Source organism: Arabidopsis thaliana, chromosome 4 (assembly GCF_000001735.4).
Source record: "Arabidopsis thaliana chromosome 4, partial sequence".
NCBI lineage: Eukaryota > Viridiplantae > Streptophyta > Magnoliopsida > Brassicales > Brassicaceae > Arabidopsis > Arabidopsis thaliana.
In genome coordinates, this window is record NC_003075.7 from 11,932,944 (window position 1) to 11,951,609 (window position 18,666).

At 36.4% G+C, this 18,666-nt stretch overlaps 7 protein-coding genes and 1 long non-coding RNA gene across 11 annotated transcripts; 4 read left to right on the top strand and 4 right to left on the bottom strand.

The window, feature by feature from the left end:
• Nucleotides 1-353: 353 nt before the first annotated feature.
• On the top strand, nt 354-943 carry LBD32 (LOB domain-containing protein 32). The gene has a single exon (NM_118396.4). It carries the CDS (start codon nt 358-360, stop codon nt 934-936), a length of 579 nt encoding a protein of 192 aa, NP_194001.1. The 5' UTR covers nt 354-357; the 3' UTR covers nt 937-943.
• Nucleotides 944-2,025: 1,082 nt separating this feature from the next.
• Nucleotides 2,026-3,880, top strand: CYP706A2 (cytochrome P450, family 706, subfamily A, polypeptide 2). Its single transcript, NM_118397.4, has one exon. It carries the CDS (start codon nt 2,095-2,097, stop codon nt 3,673-3,675), a length of 1,581 nt encoding a protein of 526 aa, NP_194002.1. The 5' UTR covers nt 2,026-2,094; the 3' UTR covers nt 3,676-3,880.
• Nucleotides 3,881-3,998: 118 nt separating this feature from the next.
• Nucleotides 3,999-6,026, top strand: AT4G22720 (Actin-like ATPase superfamily protein). 2 transcript variants are annotated; one of them, NM_118398.5, is made up of 4 exons: nt 3,999-4,200; nt 4,498-5,081; nt 5,167-5,322; nt 5,427-6,026. In NM_118398.5, the coding sequence occupies exons 2-4, from the start codon at nt 4,524-4,526 to the stop codon at nt 5,772-5,774; spliced, it is 1,062 nt and encodes a 353-aa protein (NP_194003.1). In that variant the 5' UTR covers nt 3,999-4,200; nt 4,498-4,523; the 3' UTR covers nt 5,775-6,026. The 2 variants fall into 2 exon arrangements, with proteins under 2 accessions (NP_194003.1, NP_974593.1); NM_202864.1 differs by having other exon boundaries at nt 4,121-4,200; nt 4,502-5,081; nt 5,427-6,023.
• Nucleotides 6,027-8,057: 2,031 nt separating this feature from the next.
• AT4G22730 (Leucine-rich repeat protein kinase family protein) lies at nt 8,058-10,942 on the top strand (the record flags this gene model as incomplete). 2 transcript variants are annotated; one of them, NM_118399.4, is made up of 4 exons in its annotated part: nt 8,058-8,870; nt 8,959-9,219; nt 9,307-10,200; nt 10,272-10,942. In NM_118399.4, the coding sequence occupies exons 1-4, from the start codon at nt 8,441-8,443 to the stop codon at nt 10,751-10,753; spliced, it is 2,067 nt and encodes a 688-aa protein (NP_194004.1). In that variant the 5' UTR covers nt 8,058-8,440. The 2 variants fall into 2 exon arrangements, with proteins under 2 accessions (NP_194004.1, NP_001328301.1); NM_001341558.1 differs by lacking the exon at nt 10,272-10,942 and having other exon boundaries at nt 9,307-10,205.
• On the bottom strand, nt 9,164-10,084 carry AT4G07095. The gene is made up of 4 exons (NR_142092.1): nt 9,828-10,084; nt 9,655-9,727; nt 9,541-9,619; nt 9,164-9,435 (listed from the first exon to the last, which is right to left on the bottom strand). It is a non-coding gene; the product is annotated as an other RNA (long non-coding RNA).
• AT4G22740 (glycine-rich protein) lies at nt 10,906-13,196 on the bottom strand. 2 transcript variants are annotated; one of them, NM_179090.4, is made up of 7 exons: nt 12,948-13,196; nt 12,175-12,637; nt 11,830-12,083; nt 11,659-11,739; nt 11,499-11,574; nt 11,321-11,404; nt 10,906-11,234 (listed from the first exon to the last, which is right to left on the bottom strand). In NM_179090.4, the coding sequence occupies exons 2-7, from the start codon at nt 12,620-12,622 to the stop codon at nt 11,107-11,109; spliced, it is 1,071 nt and encodes a 356-aa protein (NP_849421.1). In that variant the 5' UTR covers nt 12,623-12,637; nt 12,948-13,196; the 3' UTR covers nt 10,906-11,106. The 2 variants fall into 2 exon arrangements, with proteins under 2 accessions (NP_849421.1, NP_567666.1); NM_118400.4 differs by having other exon boundaries at nt 12,924-12,954.
• Nucleotides 13,197-14,266: 1,070 nt separating this feature from the next.
• MBD1 (methyl-CPG-binding domain 1) lies at nt 14,267-15,861 on the bottom strand. The gene is made up of 3 exons (NM_118401.6): nt 15,699-15,861; nt 15,452-15,576; nt 14,267-14,972 (listed from the first exon to the last, which is right to left on the bottom strand). The coding sequence occupies exons 2-3, from the start codon at nt 15,569-15,571 to the stop codon at nt 14,478-14,480; spliced, it is 615 nt and encodes a 204-aa protein (NP_567667.2). The 5' UTR covers nt 15,572-15,576; nt 15,699-15,861; the 3' UTR covers nt 14,267-14,477.
• A 375-nt stretch (nt 15,862-16,236) lies between these two features.
• On the bottom strand, nt 16,237-18,481 carry AT4G22750 (DHHC-type zinc finger protein). The gene is made up of 7 exons (NM_118402.3): nt 18,204-18,481; nt 17,456-17,669; nt 17,277-17,368; nt 17,042-17,171; nt 16,859-16,944; nt 16,692-16,754; nt 16,237-16,557 (listed from the first exon to the last, which is right to left on the bottom strand). Exons 1-7 carry the CDS (start codon nt 18,390-18,392, stop codon nt 16,423-16,425), a joined length of 909 nt encoding a protein of 302 aa, NP_567668.1. The 5' UTR covers nt 18,393-18,481; the 3' UTR covers nt 16,237-16,422.
• Between the last annotated feature and the right edge of the window lie 185 nt (nt 18,482-18,666).

Genomic DNA, 18,666 nt, shown 5'->3' on the forward strand with positions numbered 1-18,666 from the left:
AGAATTTGTTCTCTTATGTTACATTGATATGATATTGTTATGTTTGTACGATTTCTATAAGAACTTCTAATCGCTTAAGTTAGGAAGATTTATTGAATATTTAAATTATATATATATCTATGTAGTTTTACGTAGATTTTTTACTCATCACAAGCAATGGTGAAAATATAAATTTTAGTGGTATTATTTATGATATATAATTTAAATATGTAGAAATTTTTATATATCTTGAAGATATTTTTCTTAATTTTGTTAATATAAATCAAATATGCATATATTTAAAAGTGTATTGATAATTTTTTTTTCTCATACAATTTTTTTATTTAGGGGTTAAGAGAGAAAATAAAACAAAGAAGAATGGCTTCCAACCGTTGTGCTGTCTGCAAAATTTTGAATGAAACTTGTGCTCCAATGTGCATTTATGCACCACATTTTCCATCAAACGATGCAAGTTTCAAAGTTATTATTCAGATTTTTGGAGCCGTGAATGTTTGCAATATCCTTGATAATCTTGAATTTCCAGAACAACGAGAGATTGCTGCCAACTGTTTACGTTATGCTGCTGAGGCTCGTATACGTAATCCTATTTCTGGTTGTCATGACATGATTCTACAATACAAGAATATTCTCAATAATGTTGAACAAGATATTGAATCCGCGGTGAATGAGCTTGGAACCTATGTGGGACACGATCAAGTACCAAAATTTTATGATCTTCCAATGCCAGATGATTTCCTCATGACACCAGTCTCTTTAGATTCTTTTATTGCAAAAATTAAGAGTTTAAACGAAGTTCAAAAGAATCAACTTATGCAACTCCCAACTGCTGCTGATAATGCACCAATGATAATGAATAGCATATTTGGGAAGATGGAAGATAAAAACCTGAAAGATGGGCATAGAGCTGATGGTGCATCAACATCTGCTGGTAAGTGATATTGAAGAGATACTTCCATTTTCTGAAAATCAAAACCAAAAATAATTTTAATTATGTCTTTTCCGTGAATTTCTTTTAAACTCGAGTCTCCATAATAATTCTGTGTTTCTCTTCTCTGTTTTTCCTTTTTATAATTCTACAGTTTGTAATGTCTTAAGTTTAATATATCACAAAGTTTTTAAGAAAAAAAAAACATAATTTGACCAGTTTATAAAGATTTATTAACAGCATTTCCATATTTAATTTCCATAGTTTTTTGCAAATAGTAATCTATATTATAGGATTTGAAGATGTTTGTATATTCTTGATTGGTAACTCCGAAATAATTCTAAAGTTTGTAACACTTAAAAACATCATGTTTTTCTACTGTTTAAAAATTGGATATGAGAAGAAATACAATTCTCCGACAGTCCGACGAGGAGTGCTCTGTCGTCCATACACAAAAAGCTTTTGGCTCATTTTTTATTTTTATTTTTTCTTTTCTCTTTAGACAATATTTGAATGGGACTTCAACACTGGGGGCGACTTGGTCAATATTGGCGTTGTATTTCCTATCAAATTATATATGTTATTATCATTCGTTTTCTCCAATAATTCTATCAGAGATTATCATATAAATTATACTATTACTTATTAGTACAATGAAAATTAAGAGTATTTATTATATTCAACAACTCCTTCTTTACGAATTACGACCCAGTAGAATTTGTCAATAATTATATTTTTTATATATATATTTCACTTATGAACTTTGAGAGTTATCGTCATTCAAAGTTATAATTTCATTTGGTTTTAGTTTCATATCTCTTTCATGTTAACTTCTTTTGTCTGCACTAAAACATATATATATTTTTTTTATTGTCCGCGTGGTCTTTGATATATATAGTAATCATTTTCAAAGCCGTCAAATTTTTCACTTTTGATTTTGAATATAGAGGAACCTGTTGACCCAAAAAAACAGATTATGAAGGAACTTAGGAAATTTCATACAAGTTGATCTTAAAAATTAAGCAAGAAAAAAGAATAAATTAATGCAGTCATTCCTTAAGCCTACAATATAAATGTTCACACTCCCTTGTTCTATCTCCAACACAACACAACACAACACAAAAAATCCAACCCAAGAACCACAGTGAGATCTTTCTCAGAAGACAAAAATGGGAACAGCGTCGTCTAAGTCTAACATCAACCTCTCGCAGGTCCTCAACACTGAGGAGCCGTACAGCTCCGTGATGCTGGCCGTCGCTGCTCTCTTGGCCGTTGTATGCTACTTATGGATTCAGGGGAAGTCCAAGTCCAAAAAGGAACCTCCACTGCCTCCGGGACCTTGGCCACTTCCTATCGTCGGAAACCTCCCGTTCCTAAACTCTGACGTCCTCCACACGCAATTCCAAGCCCTAACCCTAAAATATGGCCCTCTCATGAAGATCCACCTCGGTTCCAAACTTGCGATCGTCGTCTCTTCCCCTGACATGGCTCGCGAGGTTCTCAAAACCCACGACATCACTTTCGCCAACCACGATCTCCCTGAAGTCGGAAAGATCAACACTTACGGTGGTGAAGACATCCTCTGGTCTCCTTACGGTACCCATTGGAGGAGACTTCGTAAGCTCTGCGTCATGAAGATGTTCACTACCCCAAGTCTCGAAGCTTCCTACTCCACTCGCCGGGAAGAAACCCGACAAACCATTGTCCACATGTCGGAAATGGCTCGTGAAGGATCACCAGTCAACCTCGGAGAGCAAATATTTCTTTCCATTTTCAACGTCGTGACAAGAATGATGTGGGGCGCCACTGTTGAAGGAGACGAGAGAACGAGCTTAGGAAACGAGCTCAAAACCCTAATATCTGATATCTCCGACATAGAAGGGATTCAAAACTACTCAGATTTCTTTCCGTTGTTCTCAAGATTCGATTTCCAAGGATTGGTTAAGCAGATGAAAGGCCATGTGAAGAAGCTTGATCTCTTGTTCGATAGAGTTATGGAGAGTCACGTCAAAATGGTGGGAAAGAAGAGCGAAGAAGAAGAAGATTTCTTGCAATACTTACTTAGAGTTAAAGATGATGATGAGAAAGCTCCTCTGTCCATGACTCATGTCAAGTCTCTCCTCATGGATATGGTTCTTGGTGGTGTCGACACATCGGTTAACGCATCCGAATTCGCCATGGCAGAGATTGTGAGCAGACCGGAAGTGTTAAACAAGATCCGACTAGAACTTGACCAAGTTGTTGGCAAAGACAACATCGTTGAGGAATCACATTTACCTAAGCTTCCTTACCTACAAGCGGTTATGAAAGAGACTCTTAGGCTTCACCCTACGCTTCCTCTTCTTGTTCCTCACAGAAACAGCGAAACCTCGGTGGTTGCGGGATACACTGTGCCTAAAGACTCCAAGATTTTCATCAACGTTTGGGCGATTCATAGAGATCCTAAGAATTGGGATGAACCAAACGAGTTCAAACCTGAGAGGTTTTTGGAGAATTCGCTTGATTTCAATGGAGGTGATTTTAAGTATTTGCCTTTTGGGTCAGGAAGGAGGATTTGTGCGGCGATAAACATGGCTGAGAGACTTGTTCTGTTCAACATTGCTTCACTTCTTCACTCTTTTGATTGGAAAGCTCCTCAAGGACAGAAGTTTGAGGTTGAAGAGAAGTTTGGTCTTGTTCTTAAGTTGAAGTCTCCACTTGTGGCTATTCCTGTTCCAAGGTTGTCCGATCCAAAACTCTACACAGCTTAAGTAAGAAGGATGTTGAATTGAGTTTTCTTGTTTAAAGTTTACTTTTCTTTATCTGTGTCTGGAGTTTTGATGCTTTGTATAAAAGATGTGTCAAGTTACATTTTTGATAACATTTAATATAACAAAGTTTTACTTACAATAATAACGCCTAATAGTCGATGCCAAAGCTATAAAACTATATTGTAGTTATATTTTTGGCAAGTCGATTAAAATTCTTGGGTCAACAAATTACAAATTAGTATGAAGGTTACAAATTAAAATTGTAATTATTTAAATTAATTAATGTATAATTATATCACAAATACTTCACGTCACACTAAATGAGTCCTTCTTAGCGGCAAAATATGCGTTATTGGGCTAGGCCCATTTATAAACGACGCCGTTTACACAGTCTAGAAACTCAACATCGTCGTTTCTCTCCCGGCGACTTTATCGCCGTCTTTTTCTTCTTTAAACTCTCTGGCTAATTTCGTTTTGCTTTGAGCTTGTGAGCTACTTCTGATTCCGGCCATCACGCAGCTTCAGGTTAGTTTTTGATTTAAATCAAACAACAGTACATGGGTTCAGTGTGTTGTGTCTCGAATGGAATTGGTTTCTGTGTTTAGATTAGGGTTTAGGGCTCTTTCATCTAAGGAAACGAAACCTAGGTTATACGAATCTCTTTGTTGGGTCTCTCTCAATACCAATACCAATCAACGAAAGGATTAATTTTGTTCATCATCTTCAACGTCTAAGGCTATAATTTGTGTTAGTTCAAATTGATTCAGAATAAAGTTTGGATTTTTACTTCACCTAGTCCTGAATTTGTTGTTCTCTGTGTAGAAAGTTTCTGTTTTTAAATCAAAGAAATGAAGAAGAAGATGATAGCCATTGGTTTCGAAGGATCAGCTAACAAGATTGGAGTTGGAATTGTGACTTTAGACGGTACTATCTTAGCAAATCCTCGGCATACGTATATAACACCACCTGGTCATGGTTTTCTTCCTAGAGAGACTGCACATCACCATCTTGACCATGTTCTTCCTTTAGTCAAATCAGCTTTAGAGACTTCTCAAGTTACTCCTGAAGAAATCGACTGTATTTGTTATACGAAAGGTCCCGGGATGGGAGCGCCGTTGCAGGTTTCAGCCATTGTTGTTAGAGTATTGTCACAGCTTTGGAAAAAGCCAATTGTTGCTGTGAATCATTGTGTGGCTCACATTGAGATGGGGAGAGTAGTTACTGGAGCTGATGATCCTGTTGTGTTGTATGTGAGTGGTGGTAACACTCAGGTGATTGCTTATAGTGAAGGTAGGTACCGGATTTTTGGTGAGACTATTGATATTGCTGTTGGTAATTGTTTGGATCGGTTTGCTAGAGTCTTGAAGCTTTCTAATGATCCAAGCCCTGGTTATAACATTGAACAGGTAGATTTCATTTGAAAGTAAAGTAAATTTGAATTCTTGAAAGATTCAAGAACAATGTTAACACGGTTTTTGGTGTTGTTACTAGCTTGCTAAGAAAGGAGAAAACTTTATTGATCTTCCGTATGCTGTTAAAGGTATGGATGTATCGTTCAGCGGAATCTTGAGTTATATCGAAACTACTGCAGAGGAGAAGCTCAAGAATAACGAGTGTACACCAGCAGACTTGTGTTATTCCCTTCAAGTAAGGCTATCACTTGGTTCTTAACTGATGAATTTTGTCACATGAATGCAAATTTTGGACTGTTTAAGAGTAATATCATGAATTCATGTTTGTTGATCTTGCAGGAGACGGTGTTTGCGATGTTGGTTGAGATCACAGAAAGAGCGATGGCGCATTGTGACAAGAAAGACGTTTTGATAGTTGGCGGTGTTGGGTGTAACGAGCGTTTGCAGGAAATGATGAGGACTATGTGCTCAGAACGTGATGGTAAGCTGTTTGCAACAGATGACCGTTACTGCATCGATAATGGAGCTATGATCGCTTACACAGGTCTACTCGCGTTTGTTAATGGTATTGAAACACCGATCGAAGACTCTACCTTTACACAACGATTTCGCACAGACGAGGTTCATGCGGTGTGGCGAGAGAAAGAAGCTGTACTACTTGGGGATAAGAAAGTTGCAGCGAATTGAGTCTGTCCCCATTTTTGTTCATTTTTCATCAAATTTGAGATTGAATCTCTCTCTACTCGATAAATTGGTTTTTGCTAAGTAGTTAAGACTTTTAAATGTGTTTTATTAGCCAAATTATATGATTGATATCTTTTGGTTTGAATGTAATAACACTTTCAAATTTCAAAGTGAGCTTTGTAAAAAGTTCAAATGTTTCTTGTGTTGCATTTCGCTATTTGTTTTATTGCTTTAATAAAAATATGATATCTCAAAGTCGACATTTCTACCGAGAATGGTGGAGAGATTAGTGCATTAGTCTTCCTTAATCATACAAAAACAACTGTGAAAATACAGCACTACTAAAAAGTAAAAAGTAAGAACTTTTTAATGTAGAACGTATGAGATGGTTCAATTAATCACAAGACACTTCTATGGCATTGCGTATTAAACGAAAAGTGAGTAAATAGAATTTATACATAATGATCTAATCTTGATCTTGCTAATAAAAATTGTAAAGGCAACAACAAGTTGTCAAAAATTTCAATTTGACGTAGAGATAAATTCTATCTAATAATTTTGTAAAAACATTCGAGATATAGTGTATCATTTTTCCATCATCTAGAACTCATTTGCGTATTTTCAAGTGTAAATCAGAACCTTGACACATAGGCTACACAAATTTTGGTCGATATTTATATTACTTTTGTAGCATAATGTGGATATCCTTCTAGAGACTAGAGTTCTAGATAAAACATTCATACATGTAACTATGTAAGTAAGCATGCATACTAAATATAAAATTTTCAAAAGTTTTAAAAGACATCATATAGATTCAAAAAGACGTGGGAAAAAGGAGAAAATGACAAAAGTTATTAGTAAAACAATCAAGTAAAAGGTCAAAGTAGTTAACGAAAAGATAAAAGTATTTCAAAAGTCTTCCTTCCATCTTGAAATGCCAAAAAATAAAAGACGAATGATTGAAGATAAATCAAAGTTGTCTGATTGCTATTGTATACATCTTTTTTTTTGTTAAAACTATTGTATACATCTAAAAAACCTTGAAGTAATCAAGATCTGAATTATAGCCGTTGATAAGGTTTTATGCTTTCACATTGAACTCGATCGTCGTCGTCAAATCTACTAGTCTCGTTTTTTAGTTTTAACGTGCTTAATTACTTCACTAATTTGTTTTTTGTTATCATTTTCACCAATTTTATTCATTGTGTGAATTAAGTTTTGTCCACATAGTAAGATTCATCAGTATAATAGGACATATGATAAAAGTTTGTATATAATCAAAGAGTATATCTAAGAATATCTAATTAAGATGAATGTTTCAGTCCACATTGGATTCTGCTTATAGTCAAACTGTCTTGTTCTTAAACCCAATTAGGTTAGAATACATGTACCAACAAATAGCATTTCTATAACTAATCTTTTATCAATTTACTTTATAGCCTACAAATAATTAGAGGAAAAGAAAAGAGAGTTAGTGGAATAATTGTCCTCTAAATCTCGATATCATCATTAACTAAATACTATATTTAGACCATATATACTATATTTTATAGTATACTATATTTTATAGTATATATAATCAACTAATCATATTAGACCACTATTAGAAATATGGATCTAAAAAAAACATTCTTTAATCAGTACTATTCTCATCCAAAGACTTGTTTTAAGAGACTAAATATGAATATGTGTATGTGTATGTGTATGCAGGAGTAGACACGTGCACGTGGCACATGCAGGGAATGGGAAGGTGGAGTGTTGACAAAGAAGAAGAGGATGATCCAAGTTTCGAAATGATTCCAAAAGTTATGAACTATAAGCCAAAGTGCTCAATCGCCAAACATGAACTTAAATAAACTTCACTCGTTAGATCGTTTTCTCACATTAAAGCCGCTCTACACTTTTACCCATTTTACCATTTATAATAACCACCACACATAGATATTAAGTTCTATGGATTTTATTCGTAAACTTAAGTTATGATCAAATAGCTAAATGATTTTGCGATTTGCCCGAGTTCTGTTTGTTTCTAAAATGGTTATCCAAAAAGCATATTTTTGTTTTATATAGAATTTGTGATATAGAAGAAATATACTAAAAATGTTTTAAAGTCTGTCTAAATCATAAACCAATGCAAAGAAAGTGAAATAAACCAAGATCTCGAGCAATAGACATAATAAATAAACAAACACCTAATAACATCACATCCCCACTAACAAATGTGAACATTAACTGTTAAAAATCACCAAAAAAGTCATCAAGATTTGGCTTTCCTTTTCAAAAGCAGTATACGTCTCTGTCTCACACAGACAGTGTATTCAATGCGTTGTGTTGTCTTCCCACTTTTCACCAGCTGAGGTTCTGCTTCTTTCTCTTCTTCTCTCCAAAACAAGAAAATTCTGCAGAATAACTTTTCATTCACGAGAGTGGAAGGTTACAGTTTTCCAAATCCGAGAAACAGACACAAAATTGGTCCCTCTCTAAAAGTTACTATCTTCGTTTAACAAAGAGATAGCTCCCAATCCAGTACAAAACAGAGTACTCTGCTCTATAAATTTCGTTCCTTTATTACTCTGCTCTATAAAACAGATTATTCTGCTCTATAAGAGAGATAGATAAATGAGCTAAAGCTCAGTAATTTCTAAACAGAGAGACAAGAAAATTCAAGAATGGTTACCTTATGTGCCACGTTACTGATCCTTCTCTCAATCTTTCTTGCAACTCCGTCGAATGTTCGAGGAAATGCAGAGCTGAAGGCTTTAATGGAGCTGAAATCGTCGCTTGACCCTGAAAACAAGCTTCTCCGTTCATGGACGTTTAACGGCGATCCATGCGACGGATCTTTCGAAGGAATTGCATGTAACCAGCATCTAAAAGTCGCAAACATATCATTACAAGGGAAACGTTTGGTCGGAAAATTGTCTCCGGCGGTTGCAGAGCTCAAATGTTTGTCAGGTCTTTACTTACATTACAATAGTCTCTCTGGAGAGATACCTCAAGAGATCACAAATCTTACTGAATTATCAGATCTTTATCTCAATGTTAATAACTTCTCTGGTGAGATTCCGGCAGATATCGGCTCCATGGCTGGCTTGCAAGGTTAGCATCTTATAATGTTTCACAGATCTTTCACTTGAATGTTTACTCGATCTTCCATTTGAATGTTTTGTGGTGTCTTTTGTTGCAGTTATGGATCTTTGTTGCAACAGTTTAACAGGGAAGATACCAAAGAACATTGGATCCTTGAAGAAACTTAATGTGTTGTCTCTGCAACACAACAAACTAACCGGAGAGGTTCCTTGGACTTTAGGAAACTTGAGTATGTTAAGCAGGCTTGATTTAAGCTTCAACAATCTGTTAGGTTTAATCCCAAAAACCCTAGCCAACATTCCTCAGTTGGACACTCTTGACTTGCGCAACAATACTCTCTCTGGCTTTGTTCCTCCTGGTGAGTTAATGATTCTTGAAACGTCTTTGTAAGAGCTTATCTCTCTGTTTCTTGACTCGGTTTTTTCTTCGTTATGTTTCTTCAAAGGTCTTAAGAAGTTGAATGGGAGCTTCCAGTTTGAGAACAACACCGGGTTATGTGGTATCGATTTTCCTTCTTTGAGAGCTTGTTCTGCTTTCGATAATGCGAATAATATCGAACAATTTAAGCAGCCTCCTGGTGAAATAGACACTGATAAATCAGCTCTTCACAACATTCCCGAGTCTGTATATCTCCAAAAGCATTGCAACCAAACACATTGCAAGAAATCCTCATCGAAACTCCCACAAGTTGCTTTGATTTCAAGCGTGATTACCGTCACTATAACATTGATTGGTGCTGGTATATTGACCTTCTTTCGCTACAGAAGAAGGAAGCAAAAGATCAGTAACACACCTGAGTTTTCCGAGGGAAGACTAAGCACAGATCAACAAAAAGAGTTCCGTGCATCGCCTTTAGTGAGTCTTGCCTACACTAAAGAATGGGATCCGCTAGGTGATAGCAGAAACGGAGCTGAGTTTTCACAAGAGCCTCATCTCTTTGTTGTAAATAGTAGCTTCAGGTTTAACTTAGAAGACATTGAATCAGCAACCCAATGCTTCTCAGAAGCTAATCTATTGAGCAGAAACAGCTTCACCTCAGTGTTCAAAGGAGTCCTCAGAGATGGTTCTCCGGTAGCTATCAGAAGCATCAACATAAGCAGTTGCAAGAACGAAGAAGTCGAATTCATGAACGGTTTAAAGCTTTTATCTTCGTTGTCACACGAAAACTTAGTGAAGCTACGTGGATTCTGCTGTTCTAGAGGCAGAGGAGAGTGTTTCCTCATCTATGATTTTGCTTCAAAAGGAAAGCTTTCAAATTTTCTTGACTTACAAGAACGCGAAACTAATCTGGTCCTTGCTTGGTCTGCAAGAATCTCCATCATCAAAGGGATTGCAAAAGGTTAAGTATTTGAAATATCACTTCTTTGAGTTCAAGGAACAAAATGTATTTAATACACAAATTTCTTGCAGGTATTGCTTACTTACATGGAAGTGATCAACAGAAGAAGCCTACAATAGTTCATCGAAACATCTCTGTCGAAAAAATCCTACTTGATGAACAATTTAACCCGTTAATCGCTGATTCGGGTCTTCACAACCTTCTAGCAGACGATATGGTCTTCTCAGCACTCAAAACAAGTGCAGCAATGGGATATTTAGCTCCGGAATACGTCACAACCGGAAAATTCACCGAGAAAACCGATATTTTCGCCTTTGGAGTCATCATTCTCCAGATACTCTCTGGTAAGCTCATGCTTACAAGTTCACTGAGAAATGCAGCTGAAAATGGAGAACATAACGGGTTCATCGATGAAGATCTTCGTGAAGAGTTTGATAAACCAGAGGCGACTGCAATGGCGAGGATTGGGATAAGCTGTACACAGGAGATACCAAACAATAGGCCTAATATAGAGACATTGCTTGAGAATATAAACTGTATGAAGAGTGAATGACTCTGCTTTTTAATTAGTATCTTTGTGCAAGTATGATTCTCCGGTTAGCTGTGTCCCACCAATTGGTTTTGTTTGTTTTAGTTCTCTCCAGTAAGAACCGGGTCCGGTTTATATTTTATTTAGATTTGTAGCTGAGAATTGAAGCTTTAATCAGTTAGCTATATGATTATAAGCAACGAAGAACTGATTAATGTAACAAAAGATACATATATAATAATCATCAAGGAGCAGTGTTTAAAACCCTCAAATCATGTCATCATACAGTTACAGTAATGATGATGCAACCTAAGTAAAGTAATTAGTCTTTGGTTACATTCACTAAAGATTTTCGAAACCATACATATAGGCGGAGATTAGTTTGTACCATGTCCTCTTACATTCATTGCAGCTTTCGGTCTTCGGGATGATTCTGCTCGTGCATGAGAAGGACTTGGATCAGTCGAGGGAAGTAACATTGGTTGCTCTCTGTTCACAAGACCACCTGCAAGAACATCAAAGAGATGATTTATCTTTGTTCACAAAGAAACGTACAACACGAAAACTTGACCGTGTAATAGGACTGCTTACTTCCAAATGAACCAGAGCGACTGGGTAACTGCATTTGCCTTCTAGCATTTCCACTCCAAGACTGTTCAAAACCAGCCAATTCATCTGCAGAATTTTGCAATTGAAAGCAAACGGTATATAAGGATATTTCATCCACAATAGAACATTTATGAAGCTTAACGAGAATTGTATTAGTTACCTTCATTCAAATTGTGCAAGGTCTGAGTTGTATCAACACGGCCATCTGAGTTAAGTTTACGCGCAACTGTGTGGCCCTGCAAGCATAAGAACATAACTTATAACTGATCCAACAACAAAAGATACAGATTTTATTATCCTCAAGGTATGTATATATGTACCTTGTTATGAAGGCCTCTTGAAATCATATGCGCTGCTTCCCGCGTTGCAGTGTTGGCTTCTCTGCTTTCTTCAAGAGTTAACTGTTTCACAGTAAGACCGGTTTTAGTAAAAAGTATCAGCTAACATTCTTACTTTCACACACACGCAATTACATTACTAATGTAACTCACCCCATCACTTCCTGTCCTTCTGGTCTTTGAGGAAGTATAGTAGTTGCCGTTCTGACCACCGTATGTAACAGTCGAGCTCTGAAAACTATAACTACCGGTTTGAGGTTGCCACTGTCCATTGTTCACCATAGCATTCACATTCATGTTCTGCATTTGTGGGTTCCTTCTCTCTGCATTCACATTCATGTTCTGCATTTCTCGGTTCCTTCTCTCTGCATTTACATTCATGCTTTGCATTTGCCGGTTTCTTCTCTCTGCAGCGAACATAAAACACAATCAGTTCCATAGAAAAGAACGATTTCATTCCACTTTAAAACCAAGGTAGAAATAGAAAAAAGGTATCACCTCGCACTCTAGCATCTTCAGTTTCAGCCTCACTGCTTGACCTGCCATGTTTCCCTAGACTTCCTTTCTTCTCTTTATCACCTTCTCCTTCTTTCTCATCATCTGAATCAATCTCTTCAATAACCGGTCCGCGTGATCTACTCGGTCCTGGAGGCTGATTATTCTCAATAAAACCCTGTGGCAGACGATGCATTTCTGCAAAAGGATTCATGCTGGGACCAAAGAAGTTGGATTGAAACATGCCACCACCAAAAGGCTGAGTGAAGAAAGGGTCGTCAAATGGATCTCTTCCTCCGAAAAAATTAGACATGAGACTCGGAGGACCATTAGGGCCACCAAATCCACCAAAGGAACCTCTTCCAAAACCACCAAAAGAGCCACCTCCAAAACCACCAAAAGGACCCCCAAAACCACCACCAAAAGGATCTCTACCACCACCTCCTTGCATCTTCCCTGATAAAAACTAAAGTATACAAAAACAAAAACAGAATTCATAAAACGCTATCATCAAACACAAATCTGAAATTTGCAATTCAACACAATCTCTAGCAAGATAACAATTCTCTAACTGCAAAGCAATTTCAACAGTAAATCAGGAAGATTACATGAATCGATCACAATCAAGTCACAAACAACTCAGGAACGTAAATATCATGAAGAAAAAACCAGAGACCTGAAGCGAACTAGACCTAACGAAGAACCCGAAATTGAAATTCAATCAGAAATCAAAATCAAACATTAAAATTCACCGTAATCGAATTTGAAGTTCATACCTCGAACAACGATTCGGACTCCCAACAATCTGAGAGATATTTGTTGGAATTGAGAAATTTTCTCTTAAGCCATTTTATGCAGCAAGAGAATTTAAGAATCTTCTCGAACTGTGTTTCTACAGGAGTCGCAGTTTGATTGGCTGATGGGTTAACTTCGACACCGTTTCTGTAATTTTCTCTTGCTCATTGTCTTAAACTCATGGATTTTCTTCTAAACATGGCAAAATTATAAATATTTTCTACTGTTTTTCTAAATCCATTTTATTTTATCTATTCTATAATTTATATGTTCATTAGTTGAATCGAGTTTTTTCCGTTCAAAATGAGTTTCCGCATGATTTTGTACGTTTTAAATCTTAGATTTAAGCCATATTCAAAATATCGTTAGGCAATCTAAGATGAATTCTATAAACATTAATCTTAGATTGCATATACAAAAAAAGTTACAAGTTGAACACAAACTGCATAAATTAGGAACAAAGCTCGAGAGTGATTCGAAAAATCAAACCCAAAAGTAATACGGATAATCAAGCCGCTACTCATTCGGAACCACGAAATTACAAACAAAACTTTGAACATAACTTAAAATAACCACCGAAGTTTAAGAAAAAATGCTACCACCAAACAAAATAATGTGAAAACCACACTCGCAGTCAACAGAAAGCGCGGAAAGAACAGTAGATGCAGAACTACAAAAGCTCACAAGCAGTCTTCGAGGCAAATGTAAATCGCGAAAAAGGACCCCAAATACGACGAATAACAAGAAGAAAAAATCACATATAAGAATCAAAAATTGTAGCCATGTAATCTTCATCCTAAAGAGTCTAAATTTAGAACTTTGCATGCCCACAAAAGGTTAGCCTTTACATACCAAGTAAGACCACATGAGAAAACTGCTTATTCAACTAAACCAAGGAGTAAGGACGGTGGAAGGAGCAACCTAAACTTCTAATAAACGGTAGACTCCAGATACAAACAAAAACTAATGAAACATACACAAAACCTTGAGAAAGGACTAGCTTCAAGGGCTGGTCAGAAAACCCAAGAGCGGAAACATACATAAAGTTATGTTGTGAGTCTTCTTTTTGAAAATCCCAAATATGCAATCATTGTTTAAGGCTTCTTTTCATAAAGCTCTCAGTCCCAAGAGGTTATGACCAATACTCAATGTTGAATGGGATAAATAGCCCATAAGCGAGGACTTGCACACCGCACGCTATAGCAGAGGGTGCGCTTGGAGTAGAAGAAGTTGTACACATGCTGCTTGAATATACTTTGTCGTGTTTGTTTGTACACACTGAGTGAAAACCAGAGCGATTCATGTAGTTGTGACTTGTGACATAACAAAAAGAGAAGAAAAGATAATCCTTCATTAGAAAATAAAGATCCAATCAGAGTCAAAGAGATGAGTTTAAGAAACATTCTACAGTAAGAAGTCCGACACCCTTAAAAGACTAAACCAGATAGAAACCTAAAACTGACTCCAATAACAACTTCAACACCATAAGAAGCTGGGAAGCGCTATGTAGCTCAATCAATTGTAACTTTCCTTGATGGCTTGGGGGTCCTGTCAGATAATATCCCACTAGGAACCGTCTCTTCCATCACCTTTGGGACTGTGAAATTGAAATCTCCAAGCAGTGCATACTTGTAATCCTGATTGGCATCGATGAAGGCTGCGATTTCATTACGAGACTTGAGCTTCTTCCCAGTAGGAGTTATGTAGTACGCATCCATTTTCGAGTAATCCTTTCTCAGAATTAAGCTCCTTTTGAACCCTCTTGGTGTCCTCGGCAAGCCAGGCTTGTCGATGACCCATGTTCTGGAGGAATCATAGTTTAGATCTCCAACATCTTCACAGGACACACCTTCTTTCGTCTTGCAAAAAAACGGGTCCTCTTGTACTCTACTTCTGATATCTTCATACTCATCTTGAGTATCAATCTTCCTCCACTTCATGCACTTCTCACACTGCACAGCAAAGACATCTATCGACCTCCCTGGAGTACCGGCTTTTTTCTGCACCTGCACAATACAAATATGGAATCTCGGTGAAAAGAAGAACAGTCACTCACAAGCTACTTGGATCAACAGAATCATACTACAAATCGTTTAATATATAGCAAGATGAGAAAACATGCGTAGAGAAACACAAAAGTCAAAACAGGGACACCACCAAAAGAGTGATACTGAGAACATGCAGAATCAAAAACCAAATTTGAAGAAAAGGGTCACTGCGAAACCTTAAATAGCATAAATATTGATTAAATTTTATACATAACTGATCAGCCAAAGACACAACGAGAAATAAAGTTATAACCTTTATGTCTGCATCAGTTCGTCAAATAACACTAGTAACTAAGTCTTCGAAACTGGTTGAAAAAAAACCTTAAGATTCTCAACTAAAACCCTAATTAAGAGATAGAATTCAATGATAAGATCTGTGTGGTAAAGAGAGACCACAAAGCAAAATTGAAACCGGGTTTAGGTTTAGTGAGGTTTACCTTAATGGTTGTTGGTTCAGCTGATTTCTCAGTCTGCTCCTCAATCTTACTTCCAGATGAAGCAACTGATGAGTTTTCCGATCGAGACTTCTTCAAGTTCATTGCCGGAAATGGTAACATTAAACCTTCAATTTCAAGCCCTAAACGATCAGTATAACGAAGCGAGAGAAAACTCCAAAATTGCGAAATTCAAGTACGAAATCGAATCAAAGAGCAGATTCAAGGAGAGTGATCCAAAAGTTCATACCTCGAACAACGATTCAGATTTCCAAAAATCTCAGAGCTCTTTGTTAGAGAATTTGAGAATTTTTCTTTGAACCCTTTTTAATGCAATGTTTTTTTTTGGCCAGCAGAAGAAGAAAAAATCTTCTCCAACTGTATTTACAGATGTCGAGATATGATTGGTTCAATGCGACACGCAGACCATTTCTGTAATTTTTAATGGATTTTCTACTAAACAGGGCATAATAATTAATTAAATTTCCAAGTGTTTGTTAAATGGTTGACTCTGGATTTTAAATATGTACATATTTGGCCAAAATTATATAGACCAGAAATTTAGTTTTTAAAAAAAATTATTTTAGTAAAAGTATTACATTATAAAATAACAATAAAACAAAAAAGGACAAAAATAATTATTTTTGATTCGATCAAAAACATACAGAAAGTATGTGGTACGTCAAATCTTTGATAGTTACAGTACATCATTCACGTGTCGTGATTTTTTTATTTTTTATGATAAATAACATGTTATTATTATCAATAGTGAAAAAATGAAAATGGTATATTTAAGCAAATGTGAAAATGGTATATTTAAGAAGTTTGAGAAATTTCTTTTCACGAAATAAAAAGATACAAATTCCACAATAGGCACTAATCTTTATAATACACAAGACAATGTTTGATATAATATTTGATTGATACATACACAAAGCAGAAGACACACTTCCAAAAATTTCAAGTTTGTAAGGTCATAGAGACTGAAGCGGCTCTGTCTCGGACTCCGACCTGCTCGTAAAGTCTAACCCTCCAAGTGCTGGCAACTTCTTCTTATCGTCTTCCGTGTACAATGGCACGAACCAATACATTTTATCACTTCCAAAAACCTGATTCAACAAAGGAATAGAGACCAAACTTTTTAAAGCTTTCATTGTGTTCGATGTCAAAGATATTATCTAAGTAGCGGGGAAACGAATCAGTCACTGAAGAACGAGTGAAACAAAGAAGATGGAGAGCGAACCTGTTCAAAGTTTGTCTTACGACCAACGTTGTATGGCCAGTTCACTGTATGCTTCTCATACGCCTGAGATTAAAGAAACCATTAGTTTGGTCAGTGAGTTTATTGACATGGAGATTCCTGAGAGAACCCAAGTTAAGAGCAAAACCAAGTGAGAGTTGTTGCTTTACCTCAATAGTTGTGGTGTTACGAGCGACCAACATTATGTGCATTATTAGGAAGCCTAGGACACTTAGGGCAAATGCTATGTTCAATACTGGAAAGCAAGAGAGTGAAGTTTTTGAATCAGATGGTAACGTTAAGGTGTTCTGAAACAAAAACGGAAACTGAGATTTCTATATCTTTGAACTCACCAAATGCAACAAAGCTGGCTGCTAGGCTTCCTGGTGATACGGTTATATCACCATCTCCATCGCTGAAGAATACGAGGAAAATTGGCAATAGTGATACTGCAACCACCGTTGTCTCAAGAAATGTGTAAAACTGCATTTTTGAGATATTGGGAATGGATTATGATCATGGCAACATTAATGAACAGAACATATCAAAAACAACTTCGTTCAGCGATGCTATGATAAGTTGACATACCAAGAATAGGAGAAATGATTTGTAGTTATTTGCACCAACACAATTCACCACCCAAACACAGTGATGGTCCATCTTTAGTATGCATCTTCCACCTGAAAACCCAATATGACAACTTTTTCACTACTAAAAAACACATATACCGGATTCAAAGAAAAGAATCACTCATTGAAGAGACTTACAGACTGAACAATGGTGAGAACGAGGCGGTTTATATTGATTGCACTTTCTACAATATCTTACACCATGAGACGAGGAATCTCCAACCGAAGCTTCTCCAATCAAAGCTTGGTTTCCCTCGCTTTTCTCTATGTCTAATTCTGGCCTCCAACCCGTTGGAACACCACCAGGGTCCGTCACAACAACAGAGAAATAACTCCACAGTAGCATTATAAGCTGCAAACAAAACAACAATCATAAAAAAAATGAGTCCTTTGCTTCCTTACTCTTTCCTCTGTGAGTTCTACAATGCGAGGGAGTTCAAATGTTGATAATCTATTAAAACACACAAGAAACCAACAGCTTTAAAACTAAAAGAAACAAAGACACTCTACACTACAACCAAATCAAACCAAAAAAAAAAAGATGAATACTTGATTGCTTACTTAGCTTATACTATCCTAATTCACTATCTCATCTTGCTGTTACTTAAAATCCAACAGACACAAATGTAAATCCACACGCCAAGCTAGATTGAGCCCACTACCACAACAAAGCAACAAGCTTTGACTCAATATTATCAAAGCAAAATCAAGTTGGTGCATCTGACAGAACCCAAAAGATTACAATTCGTAAGTAACTAAAGCATAGTCCAAACCAGCGTATCATGTAATTAGCAGAGATCTAGAGGGTACCAAATGCAAAAATTTCAAAAGGGTCACAAAAAGATTAAAAATTTCAGATTGACCTAGAAGGAAGAATTGAGTTTACCAGAAAGTGGAAGAACGCTAAGACGAGAACAGATAGTAATGAATCGACACCACCGATCAGTAGAGCAGGTCCGTAATTAACGACGACAACGGCGTAGTATGTGAATCCGATGATCCCGATAACAATTAAGATCATGATCGAACCCAAGGCGCGAAGTGCTGTGCAGAACTTGAACACGTTCCACGCCATTGTCGGGGTTCTTTCAAAACACCCGGAACTTGTTTGGTCGGAGAAAAAAATGAAGCAAACCCCAAATTGAATTGAGGAATAAAGTTTATAAATTTCGATGAAATCGAGCTGACAATTTTTTTGTTTTCATGGATAATTATCCTTTTTTCTTTGTTCAAAAATTAATATATTTATTTCTGAGGCTTTTTATTATACTCTGTTAAATTTTAAGAATTATAACTTTTCTTTGTGATAATTTTAAGAATTATAATTTTTTCAGGAGAATTACAAAATG

Excerpts from the sequence above, each read along its gene's own strand:
- LBD32 (NM_118396.4), top strand. The coding sequence starts at position 358 with ATGGCTTCCAACCGTTGTGCTGTCTGCAAAATTTTGAATGAAACTTGT.
- CYP706A2 (NM_118397.4), top strand. The coding sequence starts at position 2,095 with ATGGGAACAGCGTCGTCTAAGTCTAACATCAACCTCTCGCAGGTCCTC.
- AT4G22720 (NM_118398.5), top strand. The coding sequence starts at position 4,524 with ATGAAGAAGAAGATGATAGCCATTGGTTTCGAAGGATCAGCTAACAAG. Across the intron at positions 5,082-5,166 it reads CTGGTTATAACATTGAACAG|CTTGCTAAGAAAGGAGAAAA; the intron begins GTAGATTTCATT and ends TGTTGTTACTAG. Across the intron at positions 5,323-5,426 it reads ACTTGTGTTATTCCCTTCAA|GAGACGGTGTTTGCGATGTT; the intron begins GTAAGGCTATCA and ends TTGATCTTGCAG.
- AT4G22740 (NM_179090.4), bottom strand. The coding sequence starts at position 12,622 with ATGCAAGGAGGTGGTGGTAGAGATCCTTTTGGTGGTGGTTTTGGGGGT. Across the intron at positions 11,575-11,658 it reads CAAGAGGCCTTCATAACAAG|GGCCACACAGTTGCGCGTAA; the intron begins GTACATATATAC and ends TTATGCTTGCAG. Across the intron at positions 11,405-11,498 it reads CTTGCACAATTTGAATGAAG|ATGAATTGGCTGGTTTTGAA; the intron begins GTAACTAATACA and ends AAAATTCTGCAG.
- MBD1 (NM_118401.6), bottom strand. The coding sequence starts at position 15,571 with ATGTTACCATTTCCGGCAATGAACTTGAAGAAGTCTCGATCGGAAAAC. Across the intron at positions 14,973-15,451 it reads CTGAACCAACAACCATTAAG|GTGCAGAAAAAAGCCGGTAC; the intron begins GTAAACCTCACT and ends TGTATTGTGCAG.
- AT4G22750 (NM_118402.3), bottom strand. The coding sequence starts at position 18,392 with ATGGCGTGGAACGTGTTCAAGTTCTGCACAGCACTTCGCGCCTTGGGT. Across the intron at positions 17,670-18,203 it reads TAGCGTTCTTCCACTTTCTG|CTTATAATGCTACTGTGGAG; the intron begins GTAAACTCAATT and ends TTTTGTTTGCAG. Across the intron at positions 16,945-17,041 it reads AGCCAGCTTTGTTGCATTTG|TATTGAACATAGCATTTGCC; the intron begins GTGAGTTCAAAG and ends CTTGCTTTCCAG.